Here is a 19,235-nt window from a genome sequence, read left to right on the forward strand (position 1 = left end):
GCAAATGGAACAAAGTAAAATGGACTTGAGGAGTTGGGTGGCACTTGATAAATCCCGCCTTCCCCCTTCATATAAGGCATAGCTCAGACCCTCTGCACATTCATCACTTACTCTGAACTGCAGGTGCAAAGCTGGTCAAGAGCTGAAAATCGGGACTGACGTCAGAACAAACCCCAGTTGTGTAATATTGACTTCCACACTGCTGTGCCCACAGGGGACCACACGTCTTTAGAGAAATGAGAGCAATGACAAAACATATGGAAAACATGAGTCCTCTACGTCTCCATTGGTAAAACTCAGAGATCATTTCTATGATTTTACCAGATACTAGGAATTGTCAACTCTTGTAACTAACAGGTCAAAAAAAAAAAAAGCCTCTGAAAGAAAGTGTCTCAGAAAGAAATAGCAACCAGAAGTAAGGGAGAAAGAAGGTGGCAGCTGGGCTGGGGGGCAGGTGTTGATGGTGCAGGGAGAAGCCCCTCTGGTCACCCCCCAAGCTAGGGAAAGCGGGTGCTTTCCTTCCTCTTTGGTCTCTCAGTTACCTGGGCCTCAGGGGCTGAATCTGTAAATGAGGATAATCACACTTATTATCTTTTAAGGTTGTTGTAAAGATTAAGTGGGTCTATAGATATAAAACCTTTAGAACAGTGCAGGGTAAATAGCAAATGCTACATAATTGTGAGCCAGCATCATTGCTATTATTATTCTTGAACAAAGATTATACCATTCACCGATACTACTATGCTCTCTATCTACTACCTCTTATAATATTCAGCAGAAACCCACAAGCCCCAGGGCCAGGCAGGAACCTAGGAGTGTTCTGGGCTGATATAGACGCCATGATGGATGAAGAACCCAGGGGCAGCCACCATGGCTCTTGCCCATTGCCAGCCTTGCCAGATCTTTCCAATATTCAAGGAGAGCCTGAGAGGACAAATTCTTTGTGCAAATTCAGTTAACAAAAAGAACAAACTCTATGGGCTCAACAAACACAATGATGTTCATGAACTGCCAGTTTCTGACTTTGTTCTAAAGTATTTATTTGAGGACTTCTGATCCCCCTTTTTGTACTACATAAAACCTTCGGTCATCCAAGCTACCACTTGTCTCCCTGCCCACATCAGACATACTAAAATTCTTCATAGTCCCATCAACCCAGCCTTAGATCTCTCTTTTTCAGCAGCCCTTGAATGCCAAGAACTCCTGCTTCAGTTGTGATTAAATCACACAGAAAACGCTACACTAATAATATTAAAATTGCTAGATGTAAAAGGACAAAAATGGGAAAGAGAAGTCTAGTCAAGATCTTAAAGAGCACCTACAAAGTTTAGCATTAGGTAAAGCTGTGGATCAATTATTAAAGCTTAACAAAAAAGTGTGAACTTGCAAAAAGCAATTGGAAGAATAAAAGGGAATTTATTTGACCCAGTTTAATTGTTGGTTGCTCGAAGGAAAAGCAACTGTGGTCATATTTCATGCTCAATGAATAAGCCATAGTTCTTCCTCCTATAAAACTGGTTCATTTTGCCAATTAGTTAGGGGACAGTCACGATTGATGGCTTTGGCTAGTTTACCAAATAACAGATACCAATTATTGATTCCTATATCCCCATCCCCAATTGTTTTTTTTTAAATCACCTTGAAAAACAGTAACTTGTGAAATAGTCAAGATTTTTTTTTTTTGTTTTAAAAGCAATGGAAAACAGCATTTAAAAGTTGAAATTAGAATATGCCAATTGTTAATGCCAGAACTACATTCCTGCTTTAAGCCCAGAACTTAAGAAGTTTCAAAAAAATGTGATGATTGTCAGTCTTTTCCACATAATTCTTAAGAGTATCTTAAGATTTTGACCTTTTAGGTATGTAAAGGAAGCTTTGGCTTTTTTTTCTTTCTTTTTTTCCTCTCTCTCTCTCCCTCCCTCCCCCTTTGTGCCTTCTCTGCTTGCTACATTGATTGTTAAATTAATCTCTTAAATTCTCTAGCAATTTTAAATTACTTTACCTGAAGATACACATTAAAATTTTTGAAGCACAACCTGTAATCCCTATATCTCAATATGTTCCTCTCCCTGAATTTATTCAACCTTAAAAACAAACAAGCAAACAAAAAAAAAAAAAAAAAGAGGAAAGCAACCATATTATAGAGACTTTAGGATATCATAAACCGTGAAGATTCATTGCAATATTCATTTTGCTTTGAATTACACATATTATAAGCGATACCTGATGTTTGAATACCAATGTCTGAATACTAGTATTTATTAGGAAAAGTAGAATGACATTGTTAAAAATTGATTATATTTTTAGAATAATTTAGTTATACACATAGGCTTTTAAGTTAGCATGTCAATCATATAGACATAACTAATGTAAAGTTAAATTAAGCGTTCTATAGCTATTTTAACAGGGTGATATAACTAGGATCATCCATGAGCTGGTGGAAACGTCTAATAAAATTGGGTTTTTATTTGCCTTAAAATTTCTTTGGTATGTGATGGTTTTCATTTTTTAATATAGTCAGATATTTTCAACAATTTCCTATATTATTTCTGTTAGTTCTAAGCTCAGAAATTTTTCCCTCTTTCAGAAAATTTCCATTTTCCTCCAGTTTTTAATATTAACTCTTTAATTCACTTGAAAGCATATTTGAATATATAAGTTATTAACCAATTAATTGTCCCTAGACCGCTTGTCAAAGAAGGTATTTTTTTTTCTCACTGATTTGTGATCCTTTCCTCAGCATTCTAGAAACTAAGTGAGAGTAAACACTAATATGAAATAAGAAGAGACCAAGCCATGACTTAGATGATATCAGATTTACCAACAGTTACAGCAAAGGATTCAAGACAGAAATACTCTTCAGCTTTGAAATCCACTCTCTGAATTAGCAGTACCTAGCTTGAATGTTCCTATGGGAAGGAGAAATGAGACCTGGAATTCTGCTATTATCAACAAATGCTAAGGGTACTTTCCAAGGGCAAAGAATCGGTGTTCCTGTGTTGCTTTTTTCTAAGACATTCCTGGCAACTCTTTTGCTGAATATCTTAAGAAGTCTATACATCAATAGATGGGCATTTCATGCTGGATATCCACAATGGATGATTTATCCAAAAGCAAACTCTAATATTTAAGTGTCAAGATTTGATTTGATAGGTGGGATGGTGAGAAGACACTAACTTCATACTTTCTTGAAACAGATGGGAATTTGAAAGGTAAACACTCACGAGAAATCCTCCAGTGCCCATGTTCCTTGTGAGAGTCAAGCCAAGGCTCATGTTGGTTTTCATTTCAGTAACATTGGGAATGCTTGTGGCAGCTTTCAAAGGGAAAAATATTTTAAAAAGTGAATAAATCTTCACCATTTATTTAAACTTGTTTAAAAAAAGACCCACACACTGATGTTTATGTGTAGCACTGAATTTAGTGTCACATATCCAGGTACTCACATTATATAATCACATGTAAAGAAAGGAGGGGCCTTCAGTGATCTGGTAGCTTGTACGCTTAAATGAGTGAGGTTACAGAATGTCAGATATTAGGGGGTGGTGTCTGTAAAGGGCATGACTTATAGGCATTTAAATTTAAAATTTTTAAAAACAAAACGCTGGCCAAACAATACACACCTGAGGACACAATTTGGTCTACAATTTGCCAACCTACTATTTTCAAGGTCACAACAGCTCCATCTAACGTTTTATTTTGGATCAGGAAAAAAAAATCCTTAAAGTGTTATAAAAAAATGCATACAGTAGAATCTGGTCCAAAACATTAATGGCTGAATTTTAAAAGGAAATCATGAGACTAGCCATGTAAAATAATAAATACAAACAATTACAAAGTATTCCAAATAGTGACATTTTTTTTTATTAGAATGCAACAGAGTGTTTCTCAGCATCTCTAACAGCAACACTAGTATTGACAGGTCTATACCTAATGGTTTGTTTTGAGGAGGGAAAGAGGTATGGTTAGACTTAGATATCTATAAATAATCAGCAAAATAATCCTAAACATTAATGGAAACTGGTCCACAGTCTGGGGGCAGATGGTCCAAGAGGCAGCACATTTCTCATGTATCTTATTAAATCAGGTCTTTAAGCTGTGTTGGAAATTTGGATACAGTTGGACCCCATGTGACTAAAGATAATAAAGGCAAAAAAGCTGTCTATATTTCTTCAAGACAATGATTGATTTTGTTATTTTTTAAATTAGAGTTACATCAAATGGGATCTTATTATTTGTAAAAAGTCATAATGCTAATTACTACTTACTTTCCAAATTCAGTTTTTCACATGTAGCACTGGACAGATCAACAGGACATTTATACACATCTCCCATTCGGTTCTCAGGAAAGCCACTCCAAGGTGAACCGACTAGTAACCTAGAAATAGGAATTATTTTTCATTAGATATAAAATGTTAGTATAGTTTCTTAAAGTTTAAAACTGACCACAAAACAATGAAAAAATCCCCACATTTAATTTCAATCTTAATAAGAAAATAGTTCATATTTGTTCAGTTATAATTTGTTCTTTTTCCTTTTCTCTTAGCTGATCAAGATTCTTAATGAATATTTGCATACAGTATAGAAATATAATGCAGGCCACAAATGTGATCTGCATATGTAATTTAAAATTTTCTAGTAGTCACATTAATACAATAAAAAGCAAAGGTGAAATTCACTTAAATAATATATTTTATCTAACTTGATATACCAAACTAGTATGCAATCATTATAAATAAAAATTATTAATGAGCTATATGACATTCTTTTTTCCATACCAAGTCTTTTGAAATTCAGTGTGTATTTTTTACTCAGAGCACAAATCAGTACGGAGAAGTAACATTTCAAGTGCTCAGTAGCCACATGAGGCTAGTGGCTGCCATATTGGTCAGCACAACTTTAAAGAATGAAACAAGATTAAAACGAAAACAAAAACTAACATTTGTTGAGTGCTTTTCTTGTCCTAAGTATTTTCATATGTTAATTTACTTAGGGAACAGATGAGTTATCTAAGTGGTTTTACTGTTTATTGTCTATATAAGAGGATCCTTAGCAAAAAACACAGAGCAAATATACTGTGGAGCTTTCTTTATGTGTAATGTGTTTGTAGCCAGAACACAGGATGCAGAGTTTGGAGACTGGTGCTCCCATCCTCCTTTTGGTTAGTTTCATTTCCTACAAAACTTGTCCAACTAGAGACTAAATGTTTCCCTGTGGAGCCACTCACCTAACATTTCTGGTTACAAAAGAATGGACAGAAAGAGTCCATGTAAACAGTCTGACCTTCAGAATCTATAGTAGGTTAATTACTCAGCAGCATTCAGTTACTAAGGAAGCATATTTGATTCAATGTTTTTTTTTCCCTGTCAAGGTTGGCAGATTAGATGAAACTTAAATTCTTTCATGAGCATTCTGCAAAATATATTTTATCATTGTTGATTAAACAACATGTGTGCCTTACACTAAGTGCCACAATGGATACAAAAAAGACTAAGGTGCACCTCTGTCTACTACATCTAGTAAAACTATTTAAAATACATGACAAGTAAAACAATAACAATACAAATGAACAGAAAGATATAAATAAGTTCCTCTCTGGAACAAACGTTAAAATGGTCAGAGGATGCAAAAATGGATGTTGAAAGATGAAGGTGGCAGTTATCATTCTCAGCAGAGGGAAGAGTGTGAATAGTCATGGAAAGAAGAAAACACCAATTATTTTGAAAGACAGTTAATGATTCACACAGTAAGTGAGAGCTAAGTGTAACTGATTTTGATACCCAAGCTCTTAACCCTTAGTTTATTCTCCTTCCTCTTAGCTGCACAAAGGCCTGGCATAGGGCCTAGATTGGGAAAACTACCAGGACAAATGGGCTGCGTTCCAGAATAATCAAAGAGTGGATCTGGAAACTGATGGTCAGGCCACGTCTACCGTGATGAGGGTGTGGCTGTGTGGTGTGTAAGGAGGCTATGGACAGGAAGGACACCAGCCAAGGTCAACTTGTAAGAGCACATCTACACTGTGGGCCCAGGCTGTACTGTTCATAATGTAGGTAAGGGCAGATCATGTTCAAATAGTACTAAATGTGGTAATTTGGGTGACTTTCATTATGCACATTTTCCATCCATCCTCACCAGCCCAAGGGCAAGAAACACACTTAAGAGTAAAAGTTAAGTGTTCCTTATCTAAAATTTAACCATCTTGTTCTTCAGAGTCTTCAGCAGTAAAGCACCATCATGGAGTTACCTACTTCTCAATGAGAAGGCTCAAAAGGCTACTTGCTGTCTCCTCTTGACTAAGTGCTCCCTGGACACACCTCTCCGCCTCACTTCCTCCAACCTCACCAAAGAATTCGGGATTTGATAGTCTCACATTCAGGAGGGGGTATGACATCTCCACTACTGCTGTGAGAGCTGTGGCCTCCTACATGAATCAAATGGGAAGAAGAGAGAAGAAGAAACATCTGCACAACTGTGTGCCTCATAACAAAAAGGATGTGATAGTACTTGTAAATCTCTCAAAGAAAACATGTAAATCTCTGGCAGTATGATGCCATATTAAACTCTTAACACAAGACAGCAGGTAACAGTGGAAAACCAGATCATCTTGGTAACTGGTAAAGAACCAGGGTGTCCTCATCATATATGACTGACTCATTCTTTCAATATGGTGAACCACATTAGTTAGTAGCCTCCAGGTCACGCTAGTGACTACAGAGAATGTTTCAAAGACCCTGTTAACTCCCTTATTGGCAACATTTCCAGTAGACTCTCCTCGCTTCTACCCACAGGTCTCGGTGAAATCCTGGTTCCTGACAATTCATCCTCATAAGGAAAGGCTATGACATCACCAGTGGCTACTCCAAGGGAATTGTGACATTCTTATATTAATCAGACAGGAAGATGAGGGAGGCTGGTATATTTATCTATACAATCTTATGTAATCAGCTGTAACAGGAAGAAACATGCCAGGAGAAAATGTTACAAGGGTGGAGAATCGGATAGGTGAGTGAGTAAACTCTGCTGCAGGATGGTAAAACTTCTTTGAAGGAATGGATTTAACATAATCACAACCAGACAAAAGAGCTGCATGAACAGTTGTGTGTGCTGATTCTCAAAACAAAACAAAATCCCAAGATATAAACTCTCTTTCCTACAGTGAAACTGGGAATTCTTCCAAGATGACTTAAAAATAACACTTACTGTTCAATTATCTTGTGGGGAAATAGTGATTATGTAGAGTTCCAAAACACAGCCAATTTGCCCACCTCCAGTGGAATTCAAAATACTTTGTTTAGTTAGTAAACAGTATTTATGGTGGTGTAGGTAGTTTAAACCCACAATCCAGGGGCTGTTATAAATATCTTCCTTTGGTCTGTGAGTCTATAAACTCTGCAAGTGTTCCTCTAATACTAGCGATTTCTCTAGAGATTATTGACAGAATGTACTTAAAATAGTAGGGCAAAACATGTTTTCTTTGATTCAACAAACGTTTATTGAAATCCTATGGGGCTGAAATTTTGCACAACTCCAGGGGATACCATTTCCATATAAAGAGTGTGCACTGGCCTTGTTAAGTATGCAGCCTGTGAGGCTGTACATGGTGGCTAGACCTACTATGTGCCAGACTTGATTCTAGGCGCTGGGGATTCGTCAATGAATAAGTCAGTCAAACATTTCTGGTCTCATGGAGCTGACACTCTAGTGGGGAAAAGACAGACAATAAATTTAATAAGTAAATAAAACATATCACGATGATGATCAGTACTTTATGGGAAAAAGGAGGATAGTAACGTGGTGCGGAGGGTGTTATAATCTTTATTAGAAGGGTCAGAGAGGGCCTCACGGAAAAGTTGCTGTTTAAGCAAAGACTCGAAGGAGATGAAGGAGTAAACCATCAGACTCTGGTGGAAGAATACGAGGCTGTGGGAACAGCAAGTGCAAAAGCCCTGTGGTTGGACCACACTGTGTGAGGAAGAATGTGGGAGGAGATGCGGTCAGATTGGTAATGGGGCCAGATCCCATAAGATTGATATGAAATTCTAAGAACATGGCTTTGCCTCTGAGTGACATGAGAAAGCCATTGGAGGGTTTTTTTTAACACAGTAATGATGTGATCTGACATATTTCAGAAGGATTTTGAAGACTGCTTTGTTAAGAATTATTGCATTGGGCCAAGGTGAAGCACTTCAGAGGCAAATACAAAATCCAGGCAAGAGGTGATGAGGGGTTCCTACAGGGCTGTGAGAAGTGATCTTATTTTAGATATATTTTGAAGGTAGGGCCATCAGGATTTCTTGAGAGGTTAGTTTTTAAATACACACACCCACACCCACACTCGTGCAAACACGCACACACACGGAGTCAAGGATGATTCCAAGTTTTCTCTACCAAGAAACTAAAAGGAACCAAGTGGTCATGATCAGATAAGGGGGATACTCTCAGTAAAGCAAGATTTTGAGACAGAATGAACTCAAGAGCTCAGTGTGAGGTATTTTAAGTTTGAGATCTCTATCAGACATCCAAGGGGATATTTTACTTAGGATTAGAAGCCTATTGTTTATAACACATTAATGTAAGAAATTTCAAAGTCGATAGTATATAAATATAAATATTGTTCCTTACATTGTTTAGTTCCAAGCCACTGAGACACAAGGGTTCTGGTGAGTTCTATATAGCTACTTGCTTCCTGCTTGTAATGTAAAAGGAGTTTATGATGCAAAGAAATCACCTGGGAAGACTTCAAGTCTCCAGGAAGGAGGAAGACAGGTAAAGGGAGTTCATTTTTAGCTCCTGGTTGGGAAATACTGTTGTTATAAATTTAATAGTTAAACCCTTTGGCGTGTGTTGAAAGGAAATTTTAGTTTCTCAGCTTCATTATGCTACCTCAGACTCCTTTGGCTGCCAGATTGCTTCCTTAAATAGGGGATGGCTAAACCCTCAAGGTCTTTCAGTTCCCTGATGTGGTGGATGTGGAGTCCACCAGCCTCATTATTGCTAAAACATCTTAAGCCTATTCTGTTTCATAAAAAGTCTGGAAATTAGCTTTTGTACTGTAAACAGATGAATCAAATAAAAGCTGATTCTGTTATGTTGACTCATCCAACATGCAGTTTTCCTAAAGTTAAAATCTTTTGATTTTAATATATCAGTATATCATATATATAAATATATATTTATATATAGCTGATATATTCAATTTACAGCCTTATGATGATATAAATTCCACATTCTTCGAAGGGAAGGAATGATTTTTAAGACCACCACATTTTTCCAAATCAAAGCCCATGAGTTAGTACCTTTCAACAAGGTGCTTAGGCAGATGGTTGTTTTATCAATGATAAAATTTGGAAAAGCAACATTTATAAAGTACTTTTTGTGTACACTGTCTTCTTTGATCCTTATAAATAGAGGTCAAGTGTTACAACTATTCCTGTTTTCCTATAAAAAACAAGTCTAAGTGTTTAATTGGCAACAAAGTCTAGATCTGCACCTGTGTCCTTTCATTCCAAACCCCTGATTCTTTCTATCATAGTAAGTTCTGCTTAGAACTCTTTTAGAGGACAGGTGTTCGTTGTTTGCCCATCCTATTAGCCATAAACAAATTAACAGTTTCCACCCATGCCACTTTGTATTCCCCAAATCCCTCTTCAGATGGAGCTAGACTGATGGAAAAGTTTCAGACAACTGACCACCAGGAAGATGTGCGTGTGTAAGCCCCATTCACTTTTGTAAATGAACTTTGTTCCAGGAACAGACATTCAGGCATTAACACAGTGGAAAGCTTTAAATTATAAGACAAGCTAGTGAGGCATGGAGAATTTTCACAGGTCACTGAAGGTCTCCAGACATTTGGGAGCAGCAGATCTATCCCCTATGCAAGTCACAAAAGATGTGACTTGCACACAAAACACACAAGTGTGTTTGTGTGTGTTTGTAGGTATACACACAAATTTGTGTCCAGAGAGGGGGAAGGGAGAAAGAAGTCAGAGCTGGGGATATTTAAAGTGCCTTTTCTACTATAGATTTTTACTTATGAAAATAACAGAAACCATGGAAAAAATTTAGCCATAAAGATTATTTAAACTTAGTGGAAAAGAAATGGACAACTATGATATAACAAATGTAGGTGGATCAACACCAGGGTGGTCCATGGGGTTCTAAAAGATACTCGGTTCACTATTCTGCCCCTACTGGCTGCCTAGAGAAGGTCTTTGTTGATAGGAGACATGATACTTTGCACATCTATATTAACAGTGTTGAGTGATGGTTTCATTATATGGCAATAACATAATAATTACTTATAAAAGTATTAAGTTTTTAGCTTAAAAGTGTAAGATTATTAGAGTCAGACTTCTAATGCCTTTCCAGAATCAAACACTGGACTAAGTTACAAGTTAGTGAAAATAAAATGTAATGAAAGAACAAAAAGGAATATATATGTCATGGGTTTAAAATAAAAGCAAACTCTAAGAATAAACAAAGTAAGCATGTTAAATGGCACTGCCAGGATAACCTAATGGCAAGAGAATTTTATCTTTGGAAAAAGACATAAAGGATGATATTGGCTAATATTTAAAGGCCATAATGAAAGACAAAGACATGATTATTTTGGAAAAGGGATCAGAATAGCATTCTTGGACAAGAAGAAGAAGAAATGGACTGAAGCTAATCCAATATGCATGGAAGCTAATCGATGACAGATGAAAAATGGTTGAGAAACAGGCAGTGGAGAGAAGTAGGGAGGAACTTCTTATTAAAAATCCTGATTTTCTTCCTATGTATTTTTACACAGCACTAAGGAGAGTACTTCACGTATGCATAATGATTTAGTGGTTTTTTTTTTTTAACAGTGGATATGATTTATTTCTTTTTTTAAAACAGTGGATATCTATTTGTTTTTTTAAGTTTTTATTGCAATTCCAGTTAGTTAACATACAGTGTAATATTAGTAATATTAGTTTCAGATGTACAATATAATGATTTCAGAATCACAATATAGTGATTCAACACTTCCATACGTCACCCTGTGCTCATCACCAAGTGCCCTCCTTCATCCCCACCCCTATTTTACCCATCCCCCCACCTCCATGTCCCCTCTCGTAACCATCAGTTTGTTCTCTATAATTAAGAGTCTGTTTCTTGATTTGTTTCTCTTTCTCTCTTTTTTTCCCTTTGCTTATTTTTTTGGTTTCTTAAATTCCACATAATCATGAAATCATATAGTATTTGTCTTTCTCTGAGTTATTTCACCTAGCATTATACTCTCTACAACCATCCATGTCTTTGCAAATGGTAAGATTTCATTCTTTTTTATGGCGGAATAATATTCCACATCTTCTTTATCCATTCATCAATAGATGGACACTTGGGCTGCTTCCATATTTTGGCTATTGTAGATTATGCTGCTATAAGCACAGGGGTGCATGTATCCCTTTGAATTAGTGGTTTTGTAGTTTTTGGGTAAATACCCAGTAGTGTAATTACTGGATCATAGGGTAGTTCTATTTTTAACTTTTTGAGGAACCTCTATACTGTTTTCCAGAGTGGCTGCACCAGTTTGCATTCCCACCAACAGTGCAAGAGGGTTCCCCTTTCTCCACATCCTCGTCAGTATCTGTTGTTTCTTGTGTTGTTGATTTTAGCTATTTGGACAGGTGTGAGGTGATATCACAAAATAGTTTTGATTTGCATTTCCCTGATGATAAGTGATGATGAACAACTTTTCATGTGTCTGTTGGCCATCTGGATGCCTTCTTTGGAGAAATGTCTGTTCATCTCTTCTGCCCATTTTTAAATTAGATTGTTTTTTGGGTGTTGAGTGCCATAAGTTCTTTTTTTTTTTTTTTTTTTATAGGCTCCATGCCCAGCATGGAGCCCAGTGTGGGGCCCAAACTCATGACCCTGAGATCAAGACCTGAGCTGAAATCAAGAGTCAGATGCTTAACTGACTGAGCCACCAGGTGCTCCGAGTCTTATAAGTTCTTTATATATTTTGCATACTAACCCTTTATCAGATATGTCATTTGCAAATGCCTTTTCCCATTCAGTATGTTGCCTTTTAGTTTTTTTGATTGTTTCCTTCACTATGCAGAAGCTTTTTATTTTGATGTAGTCCTAATAGTTTATTTTTACTTTTGTTTGCCTTGCCTCAGGAGACATATCAAGAAAAAAATGCTATGGCTGATGTCAAAGAGGTTACTGCCAGTGTTCTCTTCTAGGATTTTGATGATTCCTTGTCTCACATTAGGTCTTTAATCTATTTTGAATTTATTTTTGTGTATGGTGTAAGAGAGTTTCTTTTGCATGTAGCTGTCCAGTTTTCCCAACATCATTTGTTGAAGAGACTGTCTTTTTCCTGCTTTACTGAAGATTAACTGACTATATAGTTGTGGGCTTATTCTGTGGGTTTTCTATTCTGTTCCATTGATCTATGTGTCTGTTTTTGTACCAGTACCATACTGTTTTGATCACTACAGCATTGTAATATAACTAGAAGTCTAGAGTAGTGATGCCTTCAGCTTTTGTTTTCTTTTTCAAGATTGCTTTGGCAATTCAGGGCCTTTTGGGGTTCCATACAAATTTTAGGATTGTATGTTCCAGCTTGAAGAATGCTGTTGGTATTTTGATAGGGACTGCACTAAATGCATAGATTGCCTTGGGTAGTATAGATATTTTAACAATATTTGTTCTTCCAATCTGTGAGCATGGACTATCTTTCCATTTCTTTGAGTTATCTTCAATTTCTTTCATTAGTGTTTTACAGTTTTTCAAGTACAGAAAACTGCACTCTTTGGTTAGACTTATTCCTAGAGTGGTTTAGTGTTTGAAGCGCTTTACTTTTTTTTTTTTTTTTTTTAACTAAACTACAGATTTTATTTGGATTTCACCAGTGAAGTGCTTTACTTTTATTCTCTCACAAGGTGCTCAAAACATTCCAGTTTGGTAGGAATGGCCCTCTCTTTGTGCTCCAGCAAGGTTGTGTGACTTTTTCAGTCACCCAGCTAGTGGTGTGGAAACTGAGGGTAAAACCCTTGTGCTCTGGCTCCTGACTTACATGACAAATCCCTGTCTATGAGACAATGAAAAGGCAGATGGTAACTGTCATCTCTGTCCAGGCAGAAATTTTAATTCAAAGTACTGAATGAAGTTGATCTTACTTTATAAAGTTTATATGAAATAGAATTAAATATTTTTTATAAATGCCAATTACCTTCTTCCACTCTCAGACTAGGATACTTAAAAAAATATGTACACTTGGAACATCTTATCTCTGTTTTGCATTAATCTATCATATGCACATTACTTCTTAGCTCTGTAATCTTAGGCAAACTACTTAACATTTCCAAGTCCCCATATACTATTATGAGTATTATGTGTTCAGCAAAGAGAAAGTACTCAGTACTTTTAAATATTGCAAATATCAGTAAATACCAAGTACTGTTATTTCCAATCTACATATGGCATAATCTTTGATATGTGTTATAGAATTGAATGTTTCTTATTCATCTAAAATTCTCTTCCATATCTCCTATAGACAAGCTGTTATATTTATAACACACATAGAGCTTTATTCATATTTTTCTTAGTTAAAAAGTTAGAACTATAATATAAGCTCATATATAAATGGAATTTTTTATTGGCCATAACACATGTTCATTATATTTCTCTTCTTTTCTTAAGGAACAAGTATGCACTAGTCCTTGCTGACACAAGAAATTACATCTCTCCCACTGGAAATACCCCTTGTTGCCAGAGAGTTTTTGTTACACAAGTGACTGTTCTAAGGTTTTTGAGTCATATAATGAGCTCAGACTATTCATGCAGCAGGCCTTTGGATTAGACAAACAGAGACAGTACATATCACCACAAGCTTCCAGGAAATGACTTTAAACATATCTCAATCCTTTGTATAATTGCTTCTGATAAGAGTTGCATCATCGACATTTGAACATCCTGTGTGTACAATGGGGGCCTCAAAGTGACACAGAAGGGGGAGCAGACCATAGCTTTACTTACAGACAGAGGGGTGCTCTGCTGCTCTGCTTGGGAGTAGTCTTGCATTTAAAATTATGCAGCTTGTTTGAGGCTGTTAAAAAAGCTCTAGAATTCTCAAAGCCACGTCATCACTATTTCTAGAGTAAAAGTCCACAGTGTGATAAAAGTATAATAAATAAAATGAGCAAAAGCATCAAGATCATTTTGTTCAAATCTTGTGCATCCCAATGTAAATGCCTGTAAATTCTTAGAAACATGGGGCATATAGGACAGCTGATGTTGTACTTGAAAAATAAGGAGTGTGGTTTAAGAAAACTCAGAGCCATAAGTGAGATGTCAGAAGGAAGGAAAGGGCTGAGAGATAGAGTTGGGGCTCAACAATACAGACTGTAAAGAAAGTCAAAGAGAACAGAGGAAAAACTATTCAAAGAGCAGCTTCAGAACAAGCAGTAAGAGTAAAGGAAATAAAAGGGTGTGTGTGTGTGTGTGTGTGTGTGTGAGAGAGAGAGAGAGAGAGAGAGAGAGAGAGAGAGAGAGAGAGAGAGAGAGTGTTATATAAGTCCAAGAGAAAAAGACTCACAGTTACAAAGGAATTCACAGTAATCCCACTTTCTTTGCCCAAAGTTAACTTGATTAGTATCAGGAGGAAAGTTAATGTTTAAACAGTCCTTCCCACATCTGCTACTTCCATAATGTCTGTGCAGTTGTCATAAATTAGGAGTGGAGAAGGGCACAGTGCCAATCGTCAAAACAAATAGGCAATTCTGGATTCCAAGTTTCATATTATTTTCCTTGAGCCTGAGAGTTGTGAGGGCCGCCTGTCCTTGCAGGGGGACACGCCATCCGCTGGATCCTGCCACAGCCCTGTCCTCCATGGCAAGGCATCTCGGCAGGGCCAGGCTAATGAGAGAAGGACCAGGAGCAAATCTTGTCCCTCGAGTGTCCCACGCTTTGGGAGGAGAGAATGAGCTCTCAATAGTAAGATAATACAGTTATGACACTGAAAGGACACCCACACTATTAACCACAGGGGTTTGGCCTCTATTGCATCTCTGCCAGCTCTGCATATCAGTCTTCCGCTTTGACTCTGCTCCACGCTCCTTAAAAGGTAAGGTTGATGTTTTCTATTTTGCACCTCACACAGGGTCCAGCCTGTGGTGGATTAGCAGTTGGTGTCCATGACGTGCCCTCTTCTGCTTCTTTGCTTTAACAAGACCAGCACAGTGAAAGGGCAGACTGGCATGCCAGGCCAGGTTTGGTTCTCTTTCCTTCCAGCTTTTCACTGCCATAGGACTTAGCCTCTCAGGTAAGACAGGTACCCCCCTCTCCTCTTCTTGTGTGCTGGGGTGTGCTCGTACCAGCTGGTGCTGTAGACAGGCCTGAGGGTAGTAAGACTAACAATACACCTTACCAGAAAGCTCTACGCTGGAGTTAAAAGCACTAGTCCAACCAATAATAGAGCAATGCCTTGTTCCCCAGTAGTCATCGTCTGTGTTTATACATCTTTCAGGAATGTCATGAGAAGGCTACAGTAGGACTTAGGAATGTCTACTGTCCTTGGTCTGGACATAACCTGATCAGCACCAGAATCTCATCCTAAGCTGCTAATACATTCATCTTTTAACAATGTTTTGCATGCTCAGAGAGAATCATGGAGAGAGAAAGGATGTATGGCTGTCTCTCACTCTCCTGGGACTCTGCCTCCTAGATTCCTGTCAACATTTTGTCCCTGTTCGTCTTGCTCAACTTCCAACCTGCAACGTGGTCAGTAGTTGAGTTACCTTCCGATCCTTGGTAGGCTTATCGTCTCTAATAGCATCTCCTACTGATGATGGCTCTTTCTCTCAGATTGACCTTGTTGGGCGCCTGGGTGGCTCAGTCGTTAAGCGTCTGCCTTCAGCTCAGGTCATGATCCCAGGGTCCTAGGATCGAGTCCCACATCAGGCTCCCTGCTCAGCAGGAGACCTGCTTCTCCCTCTCCCACTCCCCTTGCTTATGTTCCTGCTCTCGCTGTGTCTCTCTCTGTCAAATAAATAAATAAAATCTTAAAAAAAAAAAGATTGACCTTGTCCTAGAAAGAGCAACCTTTACCTTGTCACTTAAAAAGAACAATTGTGTAAGACTGTTGCATCACAGACCTGTACCTCTGAAACAAATAATACATTATATGTTAAAAAAAAAAAGAAGATAGTAGGAAGGGAAAATTGAAGGGGGGGGAATCGGAGGGGGAGATGAACCATGAGAGACTATGGACTCTGAGAAACAAACTGAGGGTTCTAGAGGGGAGTCGGGTGTGGAGATGGGTTAGCCTAGTGATGGGTATTAAAGAGGGCACATATTGGATGGAGCCCTGGGTGTTATACGCAAACAATGAATCATGAACACTACATCGAAAACTAATGATGTAATGTATGGTGATTAACATAACATAATAAAATAAATTAAAAAAAAATAAATAAAAAGAACAACCGCAAGCTTGATGGCAGATTGTCCTCAGCAAGGCCACACTTACAAAGCAAACAATCAGAGTCCCTCCAAAGGTCCCGGGTTCGGCTCACACTTAAGTCAAACTACTATAGTTCACTTTGTAGAGTACCTCAGGTGAATCATTTGGAAATAGGACTTTCATTCAGTCATTCAACTCATAACATTCTGGGTTCTGAGTACATGCCATTGAAACAAACAATGTGCCTCTCTTCAGAGACAGGGCAGAAGACAGACAATGAGCATATAAAACAAATAAAGGTGATTACAGATACTAATAACTACTACCCAGAAAATGAATCTGCATGGAAGGCAGGAGAGTGGCTGGGAGGTGTGCTGCAGTCCTTGTTTAGGAAGACACGCTCTGAAAGGTTTCTATGAGGAGGAGACATTTGAGCTGAGACTGAAAAATGGGAACTGAGCAGCCAAGTGAAGATCCTGGGAAGGCTGCTCCTTCCAGGAGAAAAGCATGTGCAGAAGCTTTGATGTAGTAATGAGCTTAGTATGTTCAAGGGACAGACAGAAGACACAATTCATGGAGCACAAGGGTGAGGGGATGAATTATGAGATGGGACAGGCAGACTGAGACCAGATCAGGGAAGATCCTTTAAGGAATTTTAATGTATTCTAATTGCAGTAGGAAGCCACAGAGGGTTTTAGTCTAGGCAGTAACATTATTTGAATCACGTATTTAAGAGTCCACAAGGCTGCCCTGAGGGGTAAGAAGGGAGGCAGGGGGCGGGGTGAGAAGTGGTTGCCGCAGTACCCACAAGAGCTCATTGGCTTTGAGCAGGGGCTTCAGGGAAGATGGGGGAAACCAACGGTCTGTTATCACATGTATTTTGGTGGTGGCATCAACAGGACTGGCTAGTGGATGAGATATGGGGGGCATGACAGAAAAAGAAGAGTCGAGGATTTTTGGTCTCATCGGCTGGTTCAGAAAATCAGATATTTGTTTAAGTTTGCTATGTTAAGCTTGGTATGTCTAGTAGGCATTCATGTAGTAATAGTTCTTATGGGTGTCTGCAGTTCAGGAAAGAATCGGGGCTGGACATAAAAAATTGTGGGTTATCAGCAACTTCATCTTGTAGATTCCAAAGTCAAACTATACCAACCATAACATCTTTCTAGCCTTTTGACTACAGTTTATGGTTATCAAAGCATAATAATATAATTGTTAGAGATGCCGTCTCATATCCCAAATGATGTCAATAATTGCTACTCTTTGGGTTTTCAACCAGATCATTCTTATCCTTCTGGATGACTGACAAACTGCAGTGTATCTTACTTTCTAAGTCTTCTCATATTAGTTAATGCTTTTCTCCTGCCTATTCATCTCCTCCTAAGACCCACCTCATGATTCACCTCCTTCAAGATGCCTTCTGAAACACAGTACCCTCTTGAGTGATAATTTCATTTTGTTTCTTTATCACACAGATGGGGATGCTCCAAAAGGGGAATAATTTGGATTTTAAATGTGTCTTTGAATTTAATTTTTTGAGCATCAAACATAAGTTCTCACAGAAAAAAGATTATTAATTATAGCTCTTACTTGGTAAGCCAACAACAGCCTATTCAATTGTTGGAAAGAACTCTAAAGGATCCAGGTTGGAAGCTCCAGGGGTAAGTCTGGAATCTTCTGCTGCAACAGGGAGTTAAGGTTCCAATGGTAGGACTCTTGTGACCAGTGAACATCAAGACTGGCAAGAGAGGAGCTACAGTTCTACGTAAAGACAACTTTCAGAATCATCTGAATTCCCCTGCATTGATTTTCAATATTTTTATGGGAAATTTAAGCCAGCAATGGGAGTATATAATTCCATATCCATGAAGGTAGTGTATATAAATGTAACCATGGTTTAAATGTAACCATTACACAGCATCAAAAAACTGGGGGCACTTTCATGCAGAAACAAATGATGCAGATGCACTAGAGAAAGGCAACTTTATAAATTTTGCACAAAGGCTTGTGAGGGTCCTGTGCCACACAGAGGAGGAAAGGTTGACTTCGAATTAAGCCAGTAGATAAAGCCGTGCTGAAGGAAAAAATTTAGGGAAAAAATCTAGAAATCTAGAAATGGCCAAGAGGCAGCATCAGCTAGCTGACCATTTACAAAGCTCAATGGTGGATACCAGTTTACAGAATAAGAAATGAAGACAACTGTATGTATGTATGTATCTATCTAGATATCTATCACTATCTCTCTCTCTCTCTCTCTCCCTACCTATCTATCCATCCACCCAACTATCTATCCCTTTCTTCCTCCTTCCCTCCTTCCATCTGTTAATTAAATGGTCAAAACTCCTACTATGAATACTATGGAATACTTAGGGAAAGTTTTCTATCTAGGTTTTTTTTTAAAGATTTTATTTATTTATTTGACAGAGAGAGAGAGATAGCAAGAGCAGGAACACAAGCAGCAGGGGTGGGAGAGGGAGAAGCAGGCTCCCCACTGAGCAGGGAGCCCGATGCGGGGCTCGATCCCAGGACCCTGGGATCATGACCTGAGCCCAAGGCAGACGCTTAATGACTGAGCCACCCAGGCGCCCCTCTATCTAGGTTTTTAAAAAGTACCATTACACCATCTCATTAATTATCAATCTGAAAGTTATCAACTGTCAAGGACAAATTCTTCATTTGAGGATATTTGAGGGCTATCTATTAATAATACATTCATGTACCAATTTGAACAAGTTATTAGAGTTAAATATCAAATTTATTTTGTATTTTTACTTAAATCATAAAAAGAATA

At 38.0% G+C, this 19,235-nt stretch overlaps 1 protein-coding gene across 1 annotated transcript in view; it reads right to left on the minus strand.

Moving 5' to 3' along the window:
- The window catches only part of ITGA2 (integrin subunit alpha 2), a 113,502-nt gene that overhangs the window by 67,442 nt on the left and 26,825 nt on the right, over positions 1-19,235 (minus strand). Inside the window, exons 3-5 of the mRNA XM_027604360.2 lie at positions 4,269-4,378; positions 3,225-3,316; positions 112-226 (exon numbers count right to left, since the gene is read on the minus strand). Coding sequence (XP_027460161.2) covers positions 112-226; positions 3,225-3,316; positions 4,269-4,378 — 317 coding nt within the window. The remainder of the gene's footprint in view (positions 1-111; positions 227-3,224; positions 3,317-4,268; positions 4,379-19,235) is intronic.

This window comes from Zalophus californianus, chromosome 5 (genome assembly GCF_009762305.2).
Source record: "Zalophus californianus isolate mZalCal1 chromosome 5, mZalCal1.pri.v2, whole genome shotgun sequence".
NCBI classification, from domain to species: Eukaryota; Metazoa; Chordata; class Mammalia; order Carnivora; family Otariidae; genus Zalophus; species Zalophus californianus.